The sequence below is a fragment of the Prinia subflava genome, chromosome Z, assembly GCF_021018805.1.
Source record: "Prinia subflava isolate CZ2003 ecotype Zambia chromosome Z, Cam_Psub_1.2, whole genome shotgun sequence".
NCBI classification, from domain to species: Eukaryota; Metazoa; Chordata; class Aves; order Passeriformes; family Cisticolidae; genus Prinia; species Prinia subflava.
In genome coordinates, this window is record NC_086283.1 from 75,616,927 (window position 1) to 75,636,029 (window position 19,103).

The 19,103-nt window shown below is 34.6% G+C and overlaps 1 protein-coding gene across 4 annotated transcripts in view; it reads right to left on the reverse strand.

Annotated features, from left to right (window-relative positions):
- Window positions 1-19,103, reverse strand: part of RIC1 (RIC1 homolog, RAB6A GEF complex partner 1) — a 47,800-nt gene that overhangs the window by 22,319 nt on the left and 6,378 nt on the right. For all 4 annotated transcript variants that reach the window (XM_063423666.1, XM_063423667.1, XM_063423665.1 and 1 more), the window contains exons 2-4: window positions 15,416-15,523; window positions 11,241-11,317; window positions 755-862 (exon numbers count right to left, since the gene is read on the reverse strand). In XM_063423666.1, the coding sequence (XP_063279736.1) occupies window positions 755-862; window positions 11,241-11,317; window positions 15,416-15,523 (293 nt within the window). The remainder of the gene's footprint in view (window positions 1-754; window positions 863-11,240; window positions 11,318-15,415; window positions 15,524-19,103) is intronic.

Below are 19,103 nucleotides of genomic sequence, written 5' to 3' on the forward strand. Positions count from 1 at the left end.
GATTGCAAATAATTCACAATACATTTTAATCTGTGGTTGAAACAAACTGATGAAGGAGAAATGAGACTCCTTGTAAATCCTTCCTTAAACATTTCTAAAATCCTTACAACTACTGTAATCTACTTGCATGCAAAGCTTTTTCCAGTATATACTGCATGTCTTCCAACACCCAATTTCTCCTAACGAGCTTCTTCCCAAACTTCACTTTGTTACTTTTCCACCTCACTCAAACGCTATGAAGTTTCACCAGCTTTTCACACATACTTACTTAGCACGTTCAAAATTTCTTTACAAGACAGGCAATCACCAAAAAAAGCAAGAGATAAAGAAAAAGGACAAATGTGGATTCTATTCAGGCATCTGGAGAAATGCTGAAATGCTGCATACAGTTTTGCTCTAACCTACCAATGCCTCCATGAAATCTCTAATACACACCTGAGCTGAAGAACAAAGTCATTTATAGTAGTACACAATAATACTGAGCATACTACATACTTCTATATACAGAAGTATGTACTTCTATATACTTCTATACTACATACTTCTGTAACACAGAAAGAATTCTTTAACAGGAATTCTCTTTTTCACCTCCTCAGACTTACTAGTTGCTAATTGTAACTTACCAGTATTAATCCTTACTGTTAATAAGCCTAAAAACTTACTAGAAGCCTTTTCTTCCATCCACTTTTCCCTTCACTTTTTAAAAAGTACTGGTATATATGGAAAAATTCTCAAGACCCAATAATGAGCATACCTTGTGATAGAGGCTTGCAAGTCCAGCACTTTCTTCACTTCTAGATTTAATGAAGGAGCACATTGTTCTTCCTTATAATGTGGGGTTCCCTTCAGATGTGGACTTCCTCTGAAATACAAGAGAAATATTAAAATTATAACAGGTTGTCCTTCAAAAGACACAACAGTTACTGACTTACTGTGTTAGACCAGTTACCACGGTCCTTTTTCCCCCACATATATATATGTGTGTATACATATATATATACCCACTCCCACCTCTCCCCCCAGCCAGTCATGTGCAATCTGCCACAAGTAGCACTGAATATCTAGGATGTAATTTTGGTGCTAAAGGTTTAGTCTTTCATATCATCCTCTATGTCCATAGAGTATGTAGGCAAATTAAGACAATGAACAGAGAATGAACATTACAATAGCTGTGTGGCCAGCCTTAATACACCTAAAGTAAGTGATATATATCAGTGAAAAGTCTGATTTAATAAACTGGTCCTCAACTGTTTACAGTAATTAAATATGTTGAATTCTTAAATATCTCCATTCTTTTTCAAGATGCATTACAGATATTACAGACTGCAAAATGTTTATGTTTCTTCCATTCTGTTTGCAGATAAATATTTAGAATATAAGCTTAGCATACAGACAAGCAGACATCTATCACAGTATTTCATGGGAATATTTCCCCCTGCAGCAAATTAATTAGTTTTTAACCTAAGACCTAGTAAGAAGAGATGATTGAACATTGATTCCTTCCCTTTAAACAGACCATTACACTTTATCAGCTTCTAGATGTAGAAAGTTTATCTTCCTCATTTTAAATTTCACATTCCATTCATTGCATTACAACATCAATATACGTTACTATACAGAATCATTGAAGTATTCCTTATTTATCTGGGTTATCAGATATGCCATGTGCTTAACGTTTTTTTTAAATGAAAACTGACCTACCATGAACCTGACCGTAAGTATTGTAAGATGTCATCCAGCTCATCTATCCAATGAGCATTATGCTAGTAAGCAAAGTAAACTGTGAATGACACAGACAGACACTGCAGACAAACTAGAATTTATAGTAACTTCAATGGTCAGAAACAATAGATATGTACACAAATTCATGCAATCTTTACCTGTATTTTAAGTGACAAAACACTTATTTTAATTTACATCAGGATAGCAAATGTACCTGCTTAAGACATGGCAGAAACCAAGAGAGAGTGTCTGTTTTCTTTTTTCATTCAGAAAGCGGATGCAGCTTTAGTGAAGTTTGACAGCACAAGGATACACCAATCTCTTTCCTGTCTTGTTTATCTCAGTAGATATCAAGTTCTTAATTCATTACCATTTTACAGCAACGCAAAATTACTATATGTTATTCTTTGATGGGCACTACACCTTTCCTTATGTAGCAAGGACAAAGATATATACAGGTAAGGTAAGACCAAGGTAACCTTTGACAGTCTGGAATTAGGAGATGGAAGTATCATTTTTTCGGAATGAAACTACGATGGCTGTGAAAAATTACAGCAAAAATGAGAAAAAATACTTTAAGATTAATCTATCACCAGAAGATGACAATTTGTATATATTTAAATTATTAGAATGATTGGTTTGCATTTTGAACAAAAATTAATTGCAAAAGGCAGCTGTCTTGGGAAAGAGCTAGCCCTTCATGTAAGCTAGCTATTGTGAACTGACAGGAACCCTGGAAAAAAACAGTAAATTCTTTTTTTTAATAACACTAGCATGGTGGGGCTGTTGTGGTGTTTTTTAAAACTTACAAAATTCCAGGTGTTGTGAGATAGGCTTTTCAACCCATGTTGGAAATACAGTTCCAGACAGTATACTCCCAAACCAGAAAAAATTTCTCTGGTTTACCAACAATCAGTGGTACAACTGAATTGTGCAAGCAAATTACTTAAACTGAGATGAAAGGGTTGAATAATGCAGAAATGTTGCTGTTAGGTAGGTGTAAGACACAACTTAACATGTCTGTTTTAACTGACCAAGTACATAACCAAGTGCAAACTCAGTGTTTCTGCACATTACAAACTACAAAGCCAGAATGGTAACAACATGGTTTAAAAGACATCTTTTTCAGGAAGAAAAAGTCTCAATGTAGGCTGGCTTTTTCTCCTTCAACACCTTTGATAAAAAAATAGCTCGCAAGAATATTTGAATGTTTTCAGTTTCACAAGCTATTTTAGCAAATTGGTCACCATCTGTGGCATCTTATCTTTTACCTTGGGGCACTATAATTTCTGTCCCAAAAAGGGTTCTTTCATCCAACTTGCAAGAGGCCGATCCACACGCAGTTTAGGCAGATCACCTTGACTTAAACTCCAAATATGCCACTATTTCAACACATTGCTTGTGATTATATCTAACTCATCAATTCAAAAAGAAAACCCTAGTACGGGTCCAAACGAGGTGCTGCCGAAAGTACACTGTGTTCATATAGTCCACATCTGCATGAGTCAGCCTTACTGGCTGAGTTCCTTTGACCTTTAAACAAAGAATGCACACAGATGACTGAAGCAGGAAAGAATGTTTGGTCTGGGTTGCCACATCAGCATCTGCTATGGCTGCAGCCAGACTTTGGGTAACTCATTTTTGCACAAGAATTGAGCAGAACACATTCCAGTGACTGACCAGCTGCACGTCAAATCAAATATAATCGCCACTATTTGCATGGCATCTGTTGATGTAACTAGGTTTGTGAATAAACTTCTTAAAACTCAGAACTGAGTAAAATCTGCAACCCAAGAAAACCTCAAACATGGAAAGATTAAGAATGCTGTTTGTAAAAGCCCCACCACACCAAACTTAAAAGCATCCTAAATTCAAAAAAGAGGCAGCACCATGCAAAAGCAGAGGCAGACAGACTCCTCAACTGGTAGGAAGAATTTCCTTGAAGTTTGTTATCTGAAATGCTGGGAAGTTCAGGGAGGAACCAGGTAATTTTTCTAGGTGCACAGTATTGCATTTATGCCCTCCATTAATTGCACAGCAGTTAAGTCATACAACATGATACATGCAGAAAATTCACTCAGAAATAACATAAATTTACCACTGCTACCAAAAGCATCTAAGAAATACTTACGAAGTTAATTAGAGCAGAATGTGAAAGCATGTACTTAAGGATTTCTTTATAATTGCAATTAAGGTATATAACACATATGATTTTTAAGTCTATTCTAAATATTTAAAAATAATGTCCTGTTTTCAGCTTAGTAATGAAGAATTCTAGTCCAGAGACAGAATTAGCATTAAATTCACATTTAAGTTTCCACTGTACAGTTTAGGGTAACCATAGTAATATAGTTGGCAGCTACTGTTGGATAATAGTTTAGAAAAAATCAGAAATGCTCTCGGAGTCAAAAAAATACCATACTTCAAAAAATACTCTGGCTAATGGCAAACAATTACTTAAAAAACAAACAAGGCAGTAGGCAAACAAGGCATCCATTCTCACTAGCTAAACCATACAAGTAATGAGAAGTAATGGAGATATTTCATTGAAAAAATACGACATACTTCAGACAATTAAAAATTATTTCTAGAACAATTGTTTGATACAAACAAGGTAAAATATTTCTATACTACTTTTGGGCTATGATATTGTTAGTTGTTCCTGATAAAATGGCTTCTTCAGTAGTGCTTGGAGTAGGAGGGAAGGGACAAGAAGAACATTAAAAATCATGATGTTTCAGCTACTAATGGCAATATTTATATGACAACATAGGGCAGTGTTTCTAAAATAATTTACATCACCAAGAACTCCAAGTTGTTCTCATTGAAGGCAAGAAGGCAAAAAACCTGACAACAGCCATTAGCGTTGCATTAGCACATTACACAATGTTTACTAACCGTTTTACAATGGTTCATGTTAATGTTCACACCAGAAAGCTGAGGATTTCATTATTTTATACCTGATTCAAAGAGGTATACCTGCATCATCATCTGTGAGCTGTGATTTTCATGCAACAAGTATCTTCTCACCTATAAAACTGTGTCTCTCCTCCACACACTTCAGGCAGCCACCAGCTGAGGATTAAATACCTTTGGCTGGAGCAGAACTGTATTCATATAGATTGGCAATAGCTTCCCCAACAAAATTAAAGTGAGTTTATAGTAACAACTATAAAGAATAAGTGCTTAGAAAAGTAATTCTTAATACAGCTTTTACTACACAATTAGGCAGTAGCAGATTTCTTCAATTCGAGAAAAGAAACAGCCAGCTACCATATTAATCAACTGTTCAAATGAAAAAGCTAGATAGTTTACCAAATGATTATTTCAGTTGCAAAGATTTCTTGACAACAGTTACAGAATCACAGAATCACTAGGCTGGAAGAGACATCAAGTCCAACCCAGCCCTAGCACCTCAATTAAACCATGGCACTGAGTGCCACATCCAGTCTGTTTTTAAACACATCCAGGGATGGTGACTCCACCACCTCCCCGGGCAAACCACTCCAATACTTAATCACTCTTTCAGTAAAAAAAGTTTTCCTAACATCCAACCTAAATTTCCCTTGAATTAAGAGGTTAAAAGCTCTTAACCACATCAAGAATTTGCAAGTGCTATAATGGTTAATAGAAGTTCTTCAGCTAATTTAATTTTAAAATTACATTTTCCAAACAATGCCAAAATCTTACAAGGAAAACCACAATGGTAAAGTTCAGCAGAACCTTAATTCTGGCCAAAAATTACCTAGTAAGTTAATTAACCATACATCTCATTGATTACCCTTAGAGAGTTTGAAGTTCAAAACCTTTGTACATACTAATCTTCAGTCTGTTGAATCAGGAAAAAAAAAAGTTCATTCATGAGGTAATTTATGGCACCTATAAGCCATCAGGCTATAGAAACAGAGATAGCTTTAAAAAATGCCAGAAAGAGTAAGACATGTATAGAGTAACCCGGTTTATAAGCAATAATACAATATTGTAAACCAACATGTGAACTAGCTCCTTCACATATTGATACTGATTAGATAATAACTTTAATTTTTAAGGCACTTTCAGAGACTTAAGAATCTACACTATTGAGGTCTCATTCTAAATTTACACAACATTCATATCACTCCCCAAATGCAGGCTCCATCTGAGGATATGAAAAAATCTGACACAAAAGACTGTCTAATTACCATTTAGTTAATTAGCCATGAGAGGTTTTTGATTTTGTCTTTTTTGAGAGGTAAAAGTATCTTCAGCACTATGTCACACATGCTTCCCAAGCAAAAAAACTTCAGCTACTCTCCTTGGCAAACCTCTACACAGAAACAGTGATCACTTCGGTACAGAGAAGCCTCTACAATGATGGTGTTACTCACCTCTTACTGTCAAACATAAGAATAGTTGTACAAATTAATTTAGAAATTCCTCAAAAAGTTACCACTGCAACTTGTCACAGCTTACAAAGCTGCACATTTTCTTTTATGCACTGTGACTTTCCTTAAGCAATCAGAGGCAGAGATAAACTTTATTTTAACATGCTACAATCTTACCTTACATACATTATTTTTCATGTTTTGTCTTGTAGTCACTTTAGTTATTGGGTGGTAAACCAGACTGAACTGATTTAAGCAGGACTTTGTACTTGTGCTCACTGTAGGAAAATATCCCAGAACGTGGGCTAATGGCCAATACCAATTCTCTTCAAATCTGCTCTGAACTGCAGCAAAGCATCCAAGAGCTGGAATGAAATTGTAGACTATTCTGGCTCAATTTTAAAAAACTAAACACTATACAATTACTGCTTTTTTCCTCCTGTTTTTAGTCTCACAAATTAAGCAGGATACTGTAAGTTTTCATTAAGCATGCATGACATTTCACTCCAAGAACAGACTGGTAGTTCCTAGCCAAATATCAACAATGCCAGAAACATTTTCTTTGACAGAAAAACTACATTCCTAAAATATCACCATTTGACAAAAAACTACCAATGGATTCCAGCAATAAAAAGTTTCCTTTTTATATATAAATATTCATATACTGCATGAGCACTTTTTCATCATATAAATCTAGTAACACGTTTTTACATGTAATATGTATAATACTGAACAGATCCCTCTTACCTTATCTACATGAGTAGATTTTATATAGATTAAATCTCTAAAGGTATAAAATAGTGTTTAAGAAGCATTACCCACTAAACCTTCTTAAAGTATTTAACATATTCTAAATTTCATAAGAGCTGTGTCTTCCGTTACTAATATAACAAACTTCAATAGTTTTGTGAGCTCCAGCCACAAATGCTCATTTTGGATTTCAGTACTTCTATTACAACACCGAATTTCCGAATATAACGACCATTCCAATTGGTTGATATGAAAAGGAGGAAATTATGCCAAATGTGCATTTTTAAACAGGAAATCAATTTTCCTAGGCTCTGATTCTGTCTGGTTTAAAACAGGCAATAGCAGGGTGCAGGGGAAGTTCACTCAACCTTACTTTCCAAAAACTCTGTATTTCATAATACTGAAAGATAAGGAAAAGCAAAGACTCTGGCATTCAAACAGGATGGCATCTTAGCTCCAATTCACACTTTCGCTCTTTTACTAAACATGTGCTGACTAGATTGAAAAAGAGAGACTTGGCCCTGAAAATAAAACATGCTGTGATTAGATATACTACAATGCATACGGAGTTATAAACAGCACAAGTGTTTCTGTCACTTCTAATACAGTTTTGTTTTGCTTTCCACCTTGAAGCATTTTGTTTAAATTGTATCAATAAAAAACTTTCATAAGTGCAATTACAGTTTTCACAATAGCTGTATGCTAAAATAGTTCTGTTAACACACAAATATAGACAAGCTCTTCCAGACCATCTCCCTCAACAGCTACATAAGGTAACAACTCTGTATAAAAGTAACTAGAAATTGGAAGGACATTTTTTCTCCACAAACATCCCTCTCCCAGACAAATGATGAGTGATTTTGACTTCCCACAACTCATTTGATCCTTTCCTTCAAATCAATGCTAAACCATTATCAAGCAAATTTTAAAGCAGTTATTGAAAAAGTACCAATATCACATAAAGTTACATTACTTCAGTTACCAGGCCAATCTTGGAGACTGCAAAAAACTGTGAAAGTCTAGAAATGATCTATCCTGTACCTAATTACCTGCTTTTCTGACCACTCACTTTTTCTTTCATTTATGGTAAAACATGCACATTTTGTTTAAACAAGAGCTAAGCTGACAAGAGACTCTAAACACAACCATTCTCAATATTTTCACCTGCATGTTAACAAACCTAGCTGTAATTCCAACTTCAGGATATTGACTAAACTAGGAAATCTTGCACCAGACCAGTATTTGGCGCAGCCGAGGATGTTACTCATCCTCATGAGGGGTGTATTTCCAGTGCATGACCACCTTGTTATATTGACATGCACAGGTTAAGAAGTCTGTTCAATAAGAAGTTGTATTAAGAGGGTTTCCCTTTCTCATTGTAGTCATGACATTGAAATTTTGTATTTCTGCCAGAACTGGCCACTATTATTTAAAGAAACACTACTAAAACCAGGCTTCATTCTGCTTACAAAAGGTTAGTAGATATGGGCAGTTAATAAACTTTAAGAATTGGTCATAATTTTAAAAAGTAGAACACTACTGAACACCCACCTCAGTTTTTACTGACTTGTTTACAGCAGCTGTCACTTTGCTAATGCAAGGACGCTCATACTTTTTGCAAAAGTCATCACCCTCTCTCTCACTTTGCCTAGCATAGGCAAATAACCACACAAGACAGAGCTGGAAGAGTCCTAATTAATATCTCCATGACAGTCAAAATGTTCCCAGCAAATGCTTTACCATGAACTACAAGATTTATGCAAGTATCACTGAACAGTCACTTCATGTGTTTCAACTTCTCAGTGCAGCTACTCAGTGCTACTTCAAGGTCACCATTTTCTAATGCCAACCTTTTATTAAATGCCAACTTGCAAACTAAGGTACTAGAATCCAGGGCAGGGGACAGGCATAAAAAAGGGAGATAGGCAGTTTCCCCATCAGGTCAGGAACTAGACTTTACTTAAGGCACAGCTGCATGATCATTGCTGCCAACACAGAGGACGAGCCAAGAACACACTGTTAGAGGGGGAGAAAACAGTAACATGTCCCCTTTCAAGTGTGAGGCAAGTCACATATAAGGCCTTTAACTGATCTATAATGGCTTCAGAGTGAAGAAAACTAAAGAAAAATATGGTGTTGTTCAGCACAGCAGAAGTGAAATCAAAGCGTTTCAATGAAGTAATGCCTTTGGAAAATGAACATATGCCAAAAGAAAAAGTTTCAATTCTAGCTTTTGGTCTCATTTGTCTGTTTATTCATTTTAGATTGGAGGTTTTTTGTTTGATTAACCCCCTGGCAAGTATTTGCTCTACAATGTAAATTAGTGACACTGTCTAGAGGCAGTGCGCTGTATCTGCACCTGCAAAAATAGTTCATCCTATTTTATTAACTTAAAGAATCATTTTACATTAATCACAGGAGGCACAACTCATCCACAAATGCCTGTGTCTTTCTTTTGATCTAATAGAATCAGAACAGTAGTAATGTTATTTAGGTTTCCAATACTGAGGGTTAAGTATAGACAAACTAGTAATCCCAGTAAATTCAGAGAGATCATTCATCTTCATAAAGGTAAGCACATGCATTAGTCTTGGAAAACTGTGACCAACCTATTATAAACACATTAGGGACAAACACCTTGTCCTACTCAGAATCTACAGAATTTGCATTATGGTCCTTTTTGGACTATACAAATGTATTTTAAACCCTTGATTGTTCAAAATACAACTAATAACTAAAACATGCATTTTCAGACCAACAAATCATATCAATTACTAAAGTTTTACGTAAAAGTTACACTGGTTAGTCACTGATGGCTTAATAGGTATTTTCAAGCCTTCCTACAAGTCATATTGCAAGTAAACTTTCTAAAGCTTCTTTTTTCAACTTTTACCATGTGTTTTATACATATTCCCATAAGTTTTTGCCAATTAAAACAACCCCCCGACTTTACAGAAAGAAAAGAAAAACTCAAACTACTGCTTAGTCTTCTGCATTATGTAATGTATAGCTAAGGATATACTACCATTTTATTTATTTAGATAAATTGCAGCAACGGGTTGTCTGCCTTTTCCCTTGATTACAGTAAGCCAGATGTGAAGAGTCAGTTTGAAAACTGCTATTCAGTTCCCCAAAGAGGCATGTAAAATAATAAAACCTGTCTATATTAGTCCTAAGTTTTTGGAAAACAGAAAAGTAAATTGCAACAATAAATTCAAGTTAATTCCAGAGCTTTGAGAGCTCAGAGGTCAAAAGATGCATTATAGCCATAATACACAAAAAAATTTCTAGTCAAAAAAAGCAAAATTCACTTTGAAGTCATTTACTACCTGCTAAGTCATTTCTTCCTATACATATTTGTGAAAGAAGACAGATTTTGAATTTAAATACTTTTGAAAATCCCTTTTATTTTCTTTTAATGTTTATGGCTTAATAGTTACACTGAAAAGAAAAAAAGATCAAAATGTCTTCATCTCACATGACATCCTAGGTTATCCAATACTCCTCAGAGATGACCTTGTGGAAACACCCATGATTCAACTTTAACTCTTTTTATGAATGTGGGAAAAAAATCAACTTATTAGTATTACCACAATGATGAAGATATATAGAGAGATATATTAAAAAAGGAAGAAGTTTCTAGCCAATTATAAATTGAGAGTGTCTTATTTGCATGGACAAATTCAATCCAACCTGTAACTTCAGATTCTGCTTATCTAAACACACAGACACATACACTCCTCAAAGTTTTAATGTGTCATAGGCATTTCGCAATTTTGCAAAATCCATAATCCACGAAGCCAACCACAAACACACCCAAAATAAAGTCACATTTTAAATGCATAAAATGTATTCTGTCACTCACAATAAGGAAAATAAGATTAAACTGACAACCTAACACACTGCACCAAGAAGGTACACCTGTACATTCTTACTAAAAAGCATCCATTTGCTTTCAAAAATAGTGGGATTTTATTTTCCATTTGTTTCAAAAAATCTCTAAGTTATTGAAAAAGATTTGAGACAGGATCTATTTTTGAATTGCTACTTAATAGTTTCTAAGACAAACGATTTTTTCAACTGAGTTATTCAACAGGAATTATTAAATCATGTTGTAGATCGTGAATGCAACAGACTATCTCAAATTATAAAATTAGACAATTCTAACCCTGTTATTAAGGATTTTGAGAGCTTGTAAGATGGACCTAAGGAATCATAGCAATCTAATTAAACACAACATCTCTCCTGCTGACTCTTAACTCATAGCAGTGATGGTTCATATACTCATCACACTCAGTGTTAAAACATACTCCATAAGGAAATATCTTCTGTCATAAAAACTGCTTAGCAGTTGTCCAGTCATATTTTATCATACTGTGAGGATGCAAAGTTTAAAACACTTACTTGGGATATACTGGCTCATAAAGATACTTGTCTCTTGCTGATGGGATTTCAAAAAATAGGATGTATCCATTTGCAGTCTGAAAGAGAAATACTGGTAAGATACATATCTAGTCTCAGCATGAGCATAATCTGTTAGTCTCGTGATTTCTGTATGTCCCATATATTGAAGTCAAATATACATTCATTTAGACATTTAAAATACTGTATATTAATATTAATTCCAGGTAAAATCCGTATCCACGCTTAAAGTCAAATGAATAGATTAGGAAGGAGGTCAAAAAATGGAAAAACAATGCTGTTTTATGCACAAATCCATCAGAAATTTTATCGTAATTCATACAAATCTATAAAATCTGACAAGTATTTCAGAAATTTAGAACCTGGGCACATAATTCATACCAACTACATGAATTAATGCAGAAAACAAAGTAAAAGGTGGGATGTACCTGAGTAACTCCTCAGGTGTTTGAACACTTACTACTGAGTGCAAAGACTTTACGCATTGCCTCTCAGTGTTGGTCATCCAGGTAGTTTCCAAAAATCCTCATATCACTTATCTTTAGCTACCACAACACCTGTAATAATTCAATCCCCAGACATATTCTACCATTCTAGAAGAATGACTTCATATGACACACAGGGAACAAATACAAATCATTTAGTTACATGATGTTCCAGTCATACCTAGAAGCCGCTTGCATAAGCACGAGAAAAGCAGATGACCAATAATGGTAAGTGTTCAAAGAAGTGTAACTTATTTACAGCATGAATTCATTTTCCAGGCAAATTGGTAAATGGATTTTGGTTAAATAGAGTTTCCATCCAGTCATTTTAATATGGGCTGAGCATGTATCCAAAGCACTGGAGACAAAAAGCACTGAAATGAATGGTTTCACATTTCTTGACAAGATTGGTTTCCATTTCTTTGAATAAAGCAACACTCTTGTTAGCTTAGTGTATAATTTCATAGATGCTATGGCTTTCCTCAGTCAAACATTTTGCTTTAGAAAATTTGTGTTTTGGCTTCGAATTCCAAGAAACACTGTTATTCTGATTCCAAGTGAGTATCTTTTACAAGCAAGAATAAACTGAACAATAATGGTGAGCTTGAGACAGGGTGGCAATAAATGGAAGGTTTTCTGTGTGCTGTAATATCCTGTTCAGGTATTATGTGGTAAAGAAACGTGTTCATTTCTATCATCTTTACAGGTTCTTTCCATTACATCATTAAATATTTAACCCGTAAGTTATCTTATCCTGGAAAGAAGAGTAAAACAATACTGTGAAGCATCTTTATACTGATATTAAGGTACAAAGGGCCTTACTGAACACTATTCAAAGCACAAAGTTGCTATTGTTACAGGTTAATTTCTAAATAGAATCTCAAATTCCATAAAGAGGGGAACAAAACACAGAAGCATTCAAGCACAGACTTCTGGAAAATTGATCCTACTCATTTACAGAGGTTTCATTGCTTTAAAAATGTCTGAGTGAAACTTACGAAATAAGTAACCATCACTGTCATCCATTCCCTGATCATTCTCATCTTTGACAGTCAGAAGTACAAACACTGAGAATATTGCCAAGGATTTCACAACATGGTTTCTTGTATGCTACTATGTTTAACAAAGCTCTCTCTGCCTTAGCTATGGAAACGCATGCTGAAGTGCAGTCTGTTTTGGAGGACTGCCTATAACATGGCAAGGACCAAAATGCTGCCTCGTACTTCATACTGAAGCACCTTCACCCAATTCCTAAGTCTGATTTACTACTGAGGTAGCTACCTTGGATGTATATACTAATCTAGACAAGAAAAGTATTTCCTAGTAACACTGGAAACATTACAAAGGCAGCAATATGAAAGAAGAAACTACAAAATATAAGGGGAAAAGTAAGATCTGCCTAGAAAATGTGCCAATGGTTTAGCAACAAAAGATACTAGTAGAAAAAGAAGTCAGAACTTCTAGGGGATGGTGACAACACTGTGGAAACTGCTTAAGCTTGTTTAACTGCATACCTTTAAAGCTGCTTGAGGTATTTCATAAAGCCTGATATGTTGGCCCAAAGTCTGCCTGCAGTACAAATAATATTTACCTCAAAGCATATGCTGCAAAGTAATTTGTTTTCATAGAGACACTGAATATTTGGGCTATCAGAAACAAAAAACATGGTATATCACTGGTCTGGTACACATAAAATCCACACTACACTCCCCATCATTATGTCATTAAAAAAAAAAAAAGGAATGTACCACTTGGCTAATAAGTACATACTAAGCCTTATGTTCGGCTTCTTAAAAACAAAGTTTTATTACAGAAAATTACTATAATCAAATACTCATGATCACAGGTAGTAATAGGTGAGAAACATCACCTAACTCAGCTTTCAAACCAAAATTTTTAGCTGTTGCACAGGACTTCAGTAATTAAGTGAGGCTAATTCAGGTCGAAATTTCTGGGTTTTTTCATTAAAAACTTGCTTTGCTACTGCTTCTTCATTTCAATGTGTTAGTTAAGAAAAATGAGAAAACTATTCACTTGGACAGAACTCTCCTTGGGGATGAGAGTACCACACATCTGCAGGAACACCTTCTTCATTAAGCTCCAAAAAATGACTTTCTGCTCTGTCTCACTATAACAAAACCAGCAATATTGTAAATGTGGTCTTTCAGTAGGACTTACTAACTGTTCCAAATTAAACTATATCTATTTTTTTAAGTATACTGCAAAACAACTTATGTTAAAATCACCATAGTAAAGATGCTTGGCCCAGGGATGAAATACCATCCCAAGAAACACGAAGAATATTAGAAATCTTATTACATTCATTATTCTATAAGCGATGACCATTTTGAATTTTAATTCACAGAACTTTAGTTTACAAACTGAGACTTTAAGGGCATTTAGATTCTGACACTATTTGCCAAAAAGAACACTGTACATTTAGTTGCAGAAAAACTTTAAGGTGCAGTGACCAAAGTGGCAGAAACAAAAGGTCATGTGACTGTCAGCTAAACCACAAGGTCTGTTGAGCAAATGGATCACAACATTTCAGAAAAAAACCCCACAATATGCAAAGTAATTAAATATAAAAATTCAAATTTCCTCTGAATTACTACATAAAGGTTTAATTAAACGGTGTTTGGATATATATGCTGCAATATAAAATTGAAGCATTCTTTTTCATTCATAGCAAAAAATTACAGAAATCTTTCTGACTTTATTGATAATTATTAGTAGTCTTTGAGAATATAATCTGGCACTAACAGAAATACTTGACCTCATTGATCTCATGAGACACTTTTAGGCAATTTAAATATTTTAGACTACTTATTTGCATTATGCAACAGAAAACTGGACCTTAGGAAGCTGACCTGATTTATGATTATCATGATATGGTTAGAGAGATGAACTACTCCATAAATCATCTCGTGTTTTTCACTAAGATAACAATATCTAATTTAAGACCTAGTCCTAATTTTAAGACCTGATTAAAAGACACCAAGAGGATTATCCTATATTGCAACTCTTATACTCCATCTTTCTTGTGCTCACCTTGCACCTCAAACTTTAAATACTGCTGCTGAAACAGTCCAAAGTGCTGTGAACACAGCACCAGCCATGAAACAAGACTTTATTTCCATGTGAGACAAGATCTCATCTCTAAGATTCTAAACATAAGAGTTCATGTATCACTTATCTCTGCCCTTGTTTCTGTGTTCTCAGTGACTTGCAATATTTTTAACCCCCAAAAGCCAAAAATAAGACCACAGTTTCATCTCTTAAGACCCACCTTTAAACCCTATTTATCAAGTTAAATATGATTACATCACTTAAGTCCACAACTATTTCTTTCATCCACATAACCTTACATTACCGTATTAGTTGTTACCACATTACTAAAGTAATGAGATGTTGTATCAACCCCTGCCAATACATCTAACCATTGTTTTAAGACAAAGAACTGTAGTTCATTTTCACAAGGAAAAATTAATGAAAACTACAAAAGAAAGCATCTACTGTCTAAAAAGTCCTTGGTACCATTATATATTTTCACAAGATAAATATCAATTAAATGTATTTACAATCTGCAAGTTGGTATAAGCACAGAAATTGTTAACACAAAATCGTGCTTGCAATAGTTTAACCACAGTAGTAAGGAGAAATTCTACTCACCGAAACAGCGATCATTGTGCTGTCAGGCCGCCATTCTGCTTGTTTATAAGGGCCAAACTGAGAAGCCGCTTTTGAAAGTTCCTTGTAGCTTACGATTAATACACTTGGCTGGAGGAAAAAAACATAAATAATTACATCTCATATCTAGAAGGAATGGGATGTTTCTTACATTGTGCTATACCTGTAAAGAACTATGTCTCCTTAACAGCTACAACATGTTTTCCTTGAAGTAGGTTAAAAAATTAATATGTATTTGACAATCCATTAGAAAATTATGCTTTTAAAGAAAGTCCGTGGAGAACTGCTGCCACACTGTCATTGCTAATCTCACTTTTTCAAACCCAGCACATTCAAATAAAATACTTAACTGCACAATAAGGAGTCATTACAGAATACAGAAGTAGTTTCAATTTCGATAAAGGGTGACTCATGCTTAAGATGAACAGACCCCCGTCAAGCAGGCTCCTATAATGACTAGGACTGGTAAATGAATTAGGATGAAATATTATTTAGAATATTTGACACCATCCATTTGCTTCGTTTCTACTAAGTGGGTGGGCCATTGTATTAAAGAGAGTGTTAATCAGGAAATTTGTTTTCTAGAACAGGTTGTCAGAACCTGCTGAAAATTTGCCTCTACAGTTAGCTGAAAGGACTTCGAAGTAATGAGGTGCACCCGTTAGCACCTTTCCTTCTGGGAAGGGAGGAAAACTTTTGGGTGATGAAGACCAGACAAAACTACCATAGGCACCAAGGCCTTCATTCCCTTTCACGAATACAGTCAAGAGCTACAATACAAAAACCTAATGCAAAGTTACCTTTCCTTTGCTCTAGTGCTTAAAAACGTTCATTCTCCTCAAATACATTGCACAACTGTTTCTATTTTCTTGCTCTTGAATCAATAATGGTTTTCAGCTTAGATGGGTATTTCCCCTTACATTATTCTCCAACACTTCTACTGGGAAGTGGAAGTTAAATTAAGCAGGACCACTTTTTGTTTTGTCAAAGAAGTTACCCCTCATCTTCATACCATATGCTGTCCCAACTTTATCAATTTCAGATTTCATTCAGGTTTGGAGCATTGAACATTGTACCAGAAAAATCTCACTGAAAGGGAACCAAGAGGGTACAGAGTAATCACTCATTTTACTGAAATTAACCATGATACCACTTGGCAAAGCTTCCCAGTCATCACTACCATTACAGGTGATGGAGGTTTACTACTGTTCTTGACTTACTTGATGGACCAGCAGATGCACTATAACCAATATAAAAACATTAACTCTACCCACTAATCTTTTGAGTGTCCATTACTCCAGAATTTGGTAAGTATCTACTATCATCCTATTTGGAATTACTTCCTTCCATTTCCTTTCAGAAGAAGTAGAGTTACAAAAAATCTAATTTTAAAGTACGAATAATAATTTTAAATAATATAAAACACAGCAATGAAATGTTGTCATGCACGTACATAACAAGCTGAATTAGTATCACATGGGCAGCCTTAGCCTTGGTAAATTCACAGTATGACTTGGTGTGCTGCTAATAGCATTATTCATTAAATTTCATACTCACACAGAACTGAATTATCAAAAATAAAGTTAAACAATTATGAAGTATAACAAGCATACCAATCTTTACCCTAAGAACTATTTGCAACAGCTTTTTCAATTTGTGTGGCTTCTTTTGCATCAAATTATCTAATGTTAAATAGATAACTAATTATTCTTACTAGCAGATTGTTGCTGATTGTTCTCAATGAACTACACAGCCTTTCACTGCTTGGCTTAGAACCACCCTAACTGCCTTTGATATACTGAGAAGAAGTAGTGCCTTGGTAATCTGTATCATTAGTGCAAACTTGGAGATCATTCTTAAAGCACTTCCCTGCCTGAAGCATTTTAGCAGCTGGCAAAATTAGAAACTCAATAAAAGGCAATTTTCTTTCTATATTGCTACTCTTACAGAATACAATTACAGTATTTATAGCTTAGAATTCTTGTGATGTTTCACAAGAAAGCTGCTTACACTTTGGAGCTGGAAGAACATTCTACATGTATATCAGGTACAAAATCTATACAAATTGATTTCTAGGCTTTGCACCTCACAGATTAGGACTTAAGGAGTTAAAAAGGATTGTTTGCATTCCTAATGTTATCTTTTGGTAGTTTAAGTAGATTCTTAATAGAAAGCAGACACACTTCAAATTGAATAGGTCACAAAGGGTACCTAGCTAGAGGTTAAATAAGGAAATTACTACACTGTTACTATTCATTTCTACATACTCCACACCTCAAAAGCATTAATTCAGATGTGAGGAAAACCCTAACATACAAATTTACCTCTGTTTAAAAGCTTTCCAAAGATGTGTAAATGGTCTTGATTAAAAAAGATAAGAGAGCTCAAGATCCTGCTCTGCTTATACATGAAAAATGGTAATTTTACATCTGAATTAATTTATTATATCTAAAGTGACTGAAAATGTATAATAGCACAGGAATATTTCTGTTAACAAGAATATATATCAATCTAAGTACTTGACCCAAGCACAGCAAGCCACTGAACATACATTTTAACAAATAAAAACAAAATCAAAGCAAACATAAAACCAAAACCAAACACCAACACCAACACAAAAAAAACACCAAGAAAAGGGGAGGAGGCTAGTTAGTTAGATACTCTCCTCTTGTTAGTCTTATATATTTAATTCATACTCCATATAGAAACAGTAGGGGTTTAGATTCTATTAATTAGAATTTTTCCAAAATCTTTACATTTTTTTCTGTTAAAAAAACCCCAGATCTCCATATAAGCTTCATTAAAATTCCATGGTTTTTATTCCTCACACTTCTGCATGCAGCTACTAAAATTATAAAGAAATGTAGTTAAGCTCAATTAATGAATTATGCCCACTGTCTCAAATAAGCCAATATATTCATCCTTCTTCTTTAAAATGCTTAAAATTGACTTGCTGAAATATTAATGGTAGAGTCACAGCTTTAGGAAAAACTGGATTCCAGAAACATAACAAAGGACCTAACAAATAAAGAGTCATTTAAAAAGAAGTAAAAATGTGTAGAGGAAGAAGCAAACCCCTCCTGTTGTTAAGGAAGAAAGAAATGAGTAAGCAAGTCTGAATTAAAATTGAAATTTAACATTAAAAAACGCTTCTCAAAATAGATAAGAAACATATCTAGCATTTTTAAATCGGCTGCAAAGAAAATCTAGCATTTTGATATGGTACATTTTATTTTTCAGAAGGAATATAATGTCAGGCAAAACAGAAGCTGCCACTCAGTTACAAAGGCATCTTGGCAGGGGATACTTACAGGATAAGAAAATTGGTGAAAATAAAAATAAGAAACGTAACCTTAAAAAGAATATAGCGTTACTACTACTAAAGCGTAAACAAACTCTCCAGTGCACTAGTTAACAATACTGAAAAGAAACATAACTTTTTGTTCTCACAGCTAAACTTTATCTCCTTCCATCAGTCCATCAGCTACCTTGGCTATCTCTTGACAAGAACATGTTCCACAGTTCTTACTCAGAAGTTTTTATGTTTCTTAATGTTATTCTAGCATTAAACATGCCTCTTTTTTACTGATGTGTGATTATAACATGAAAGCAAATCTGGTTTGCCTTACCAGAAATGAATTGCACTACTTGTAAAACAGTAAGGTAGCAA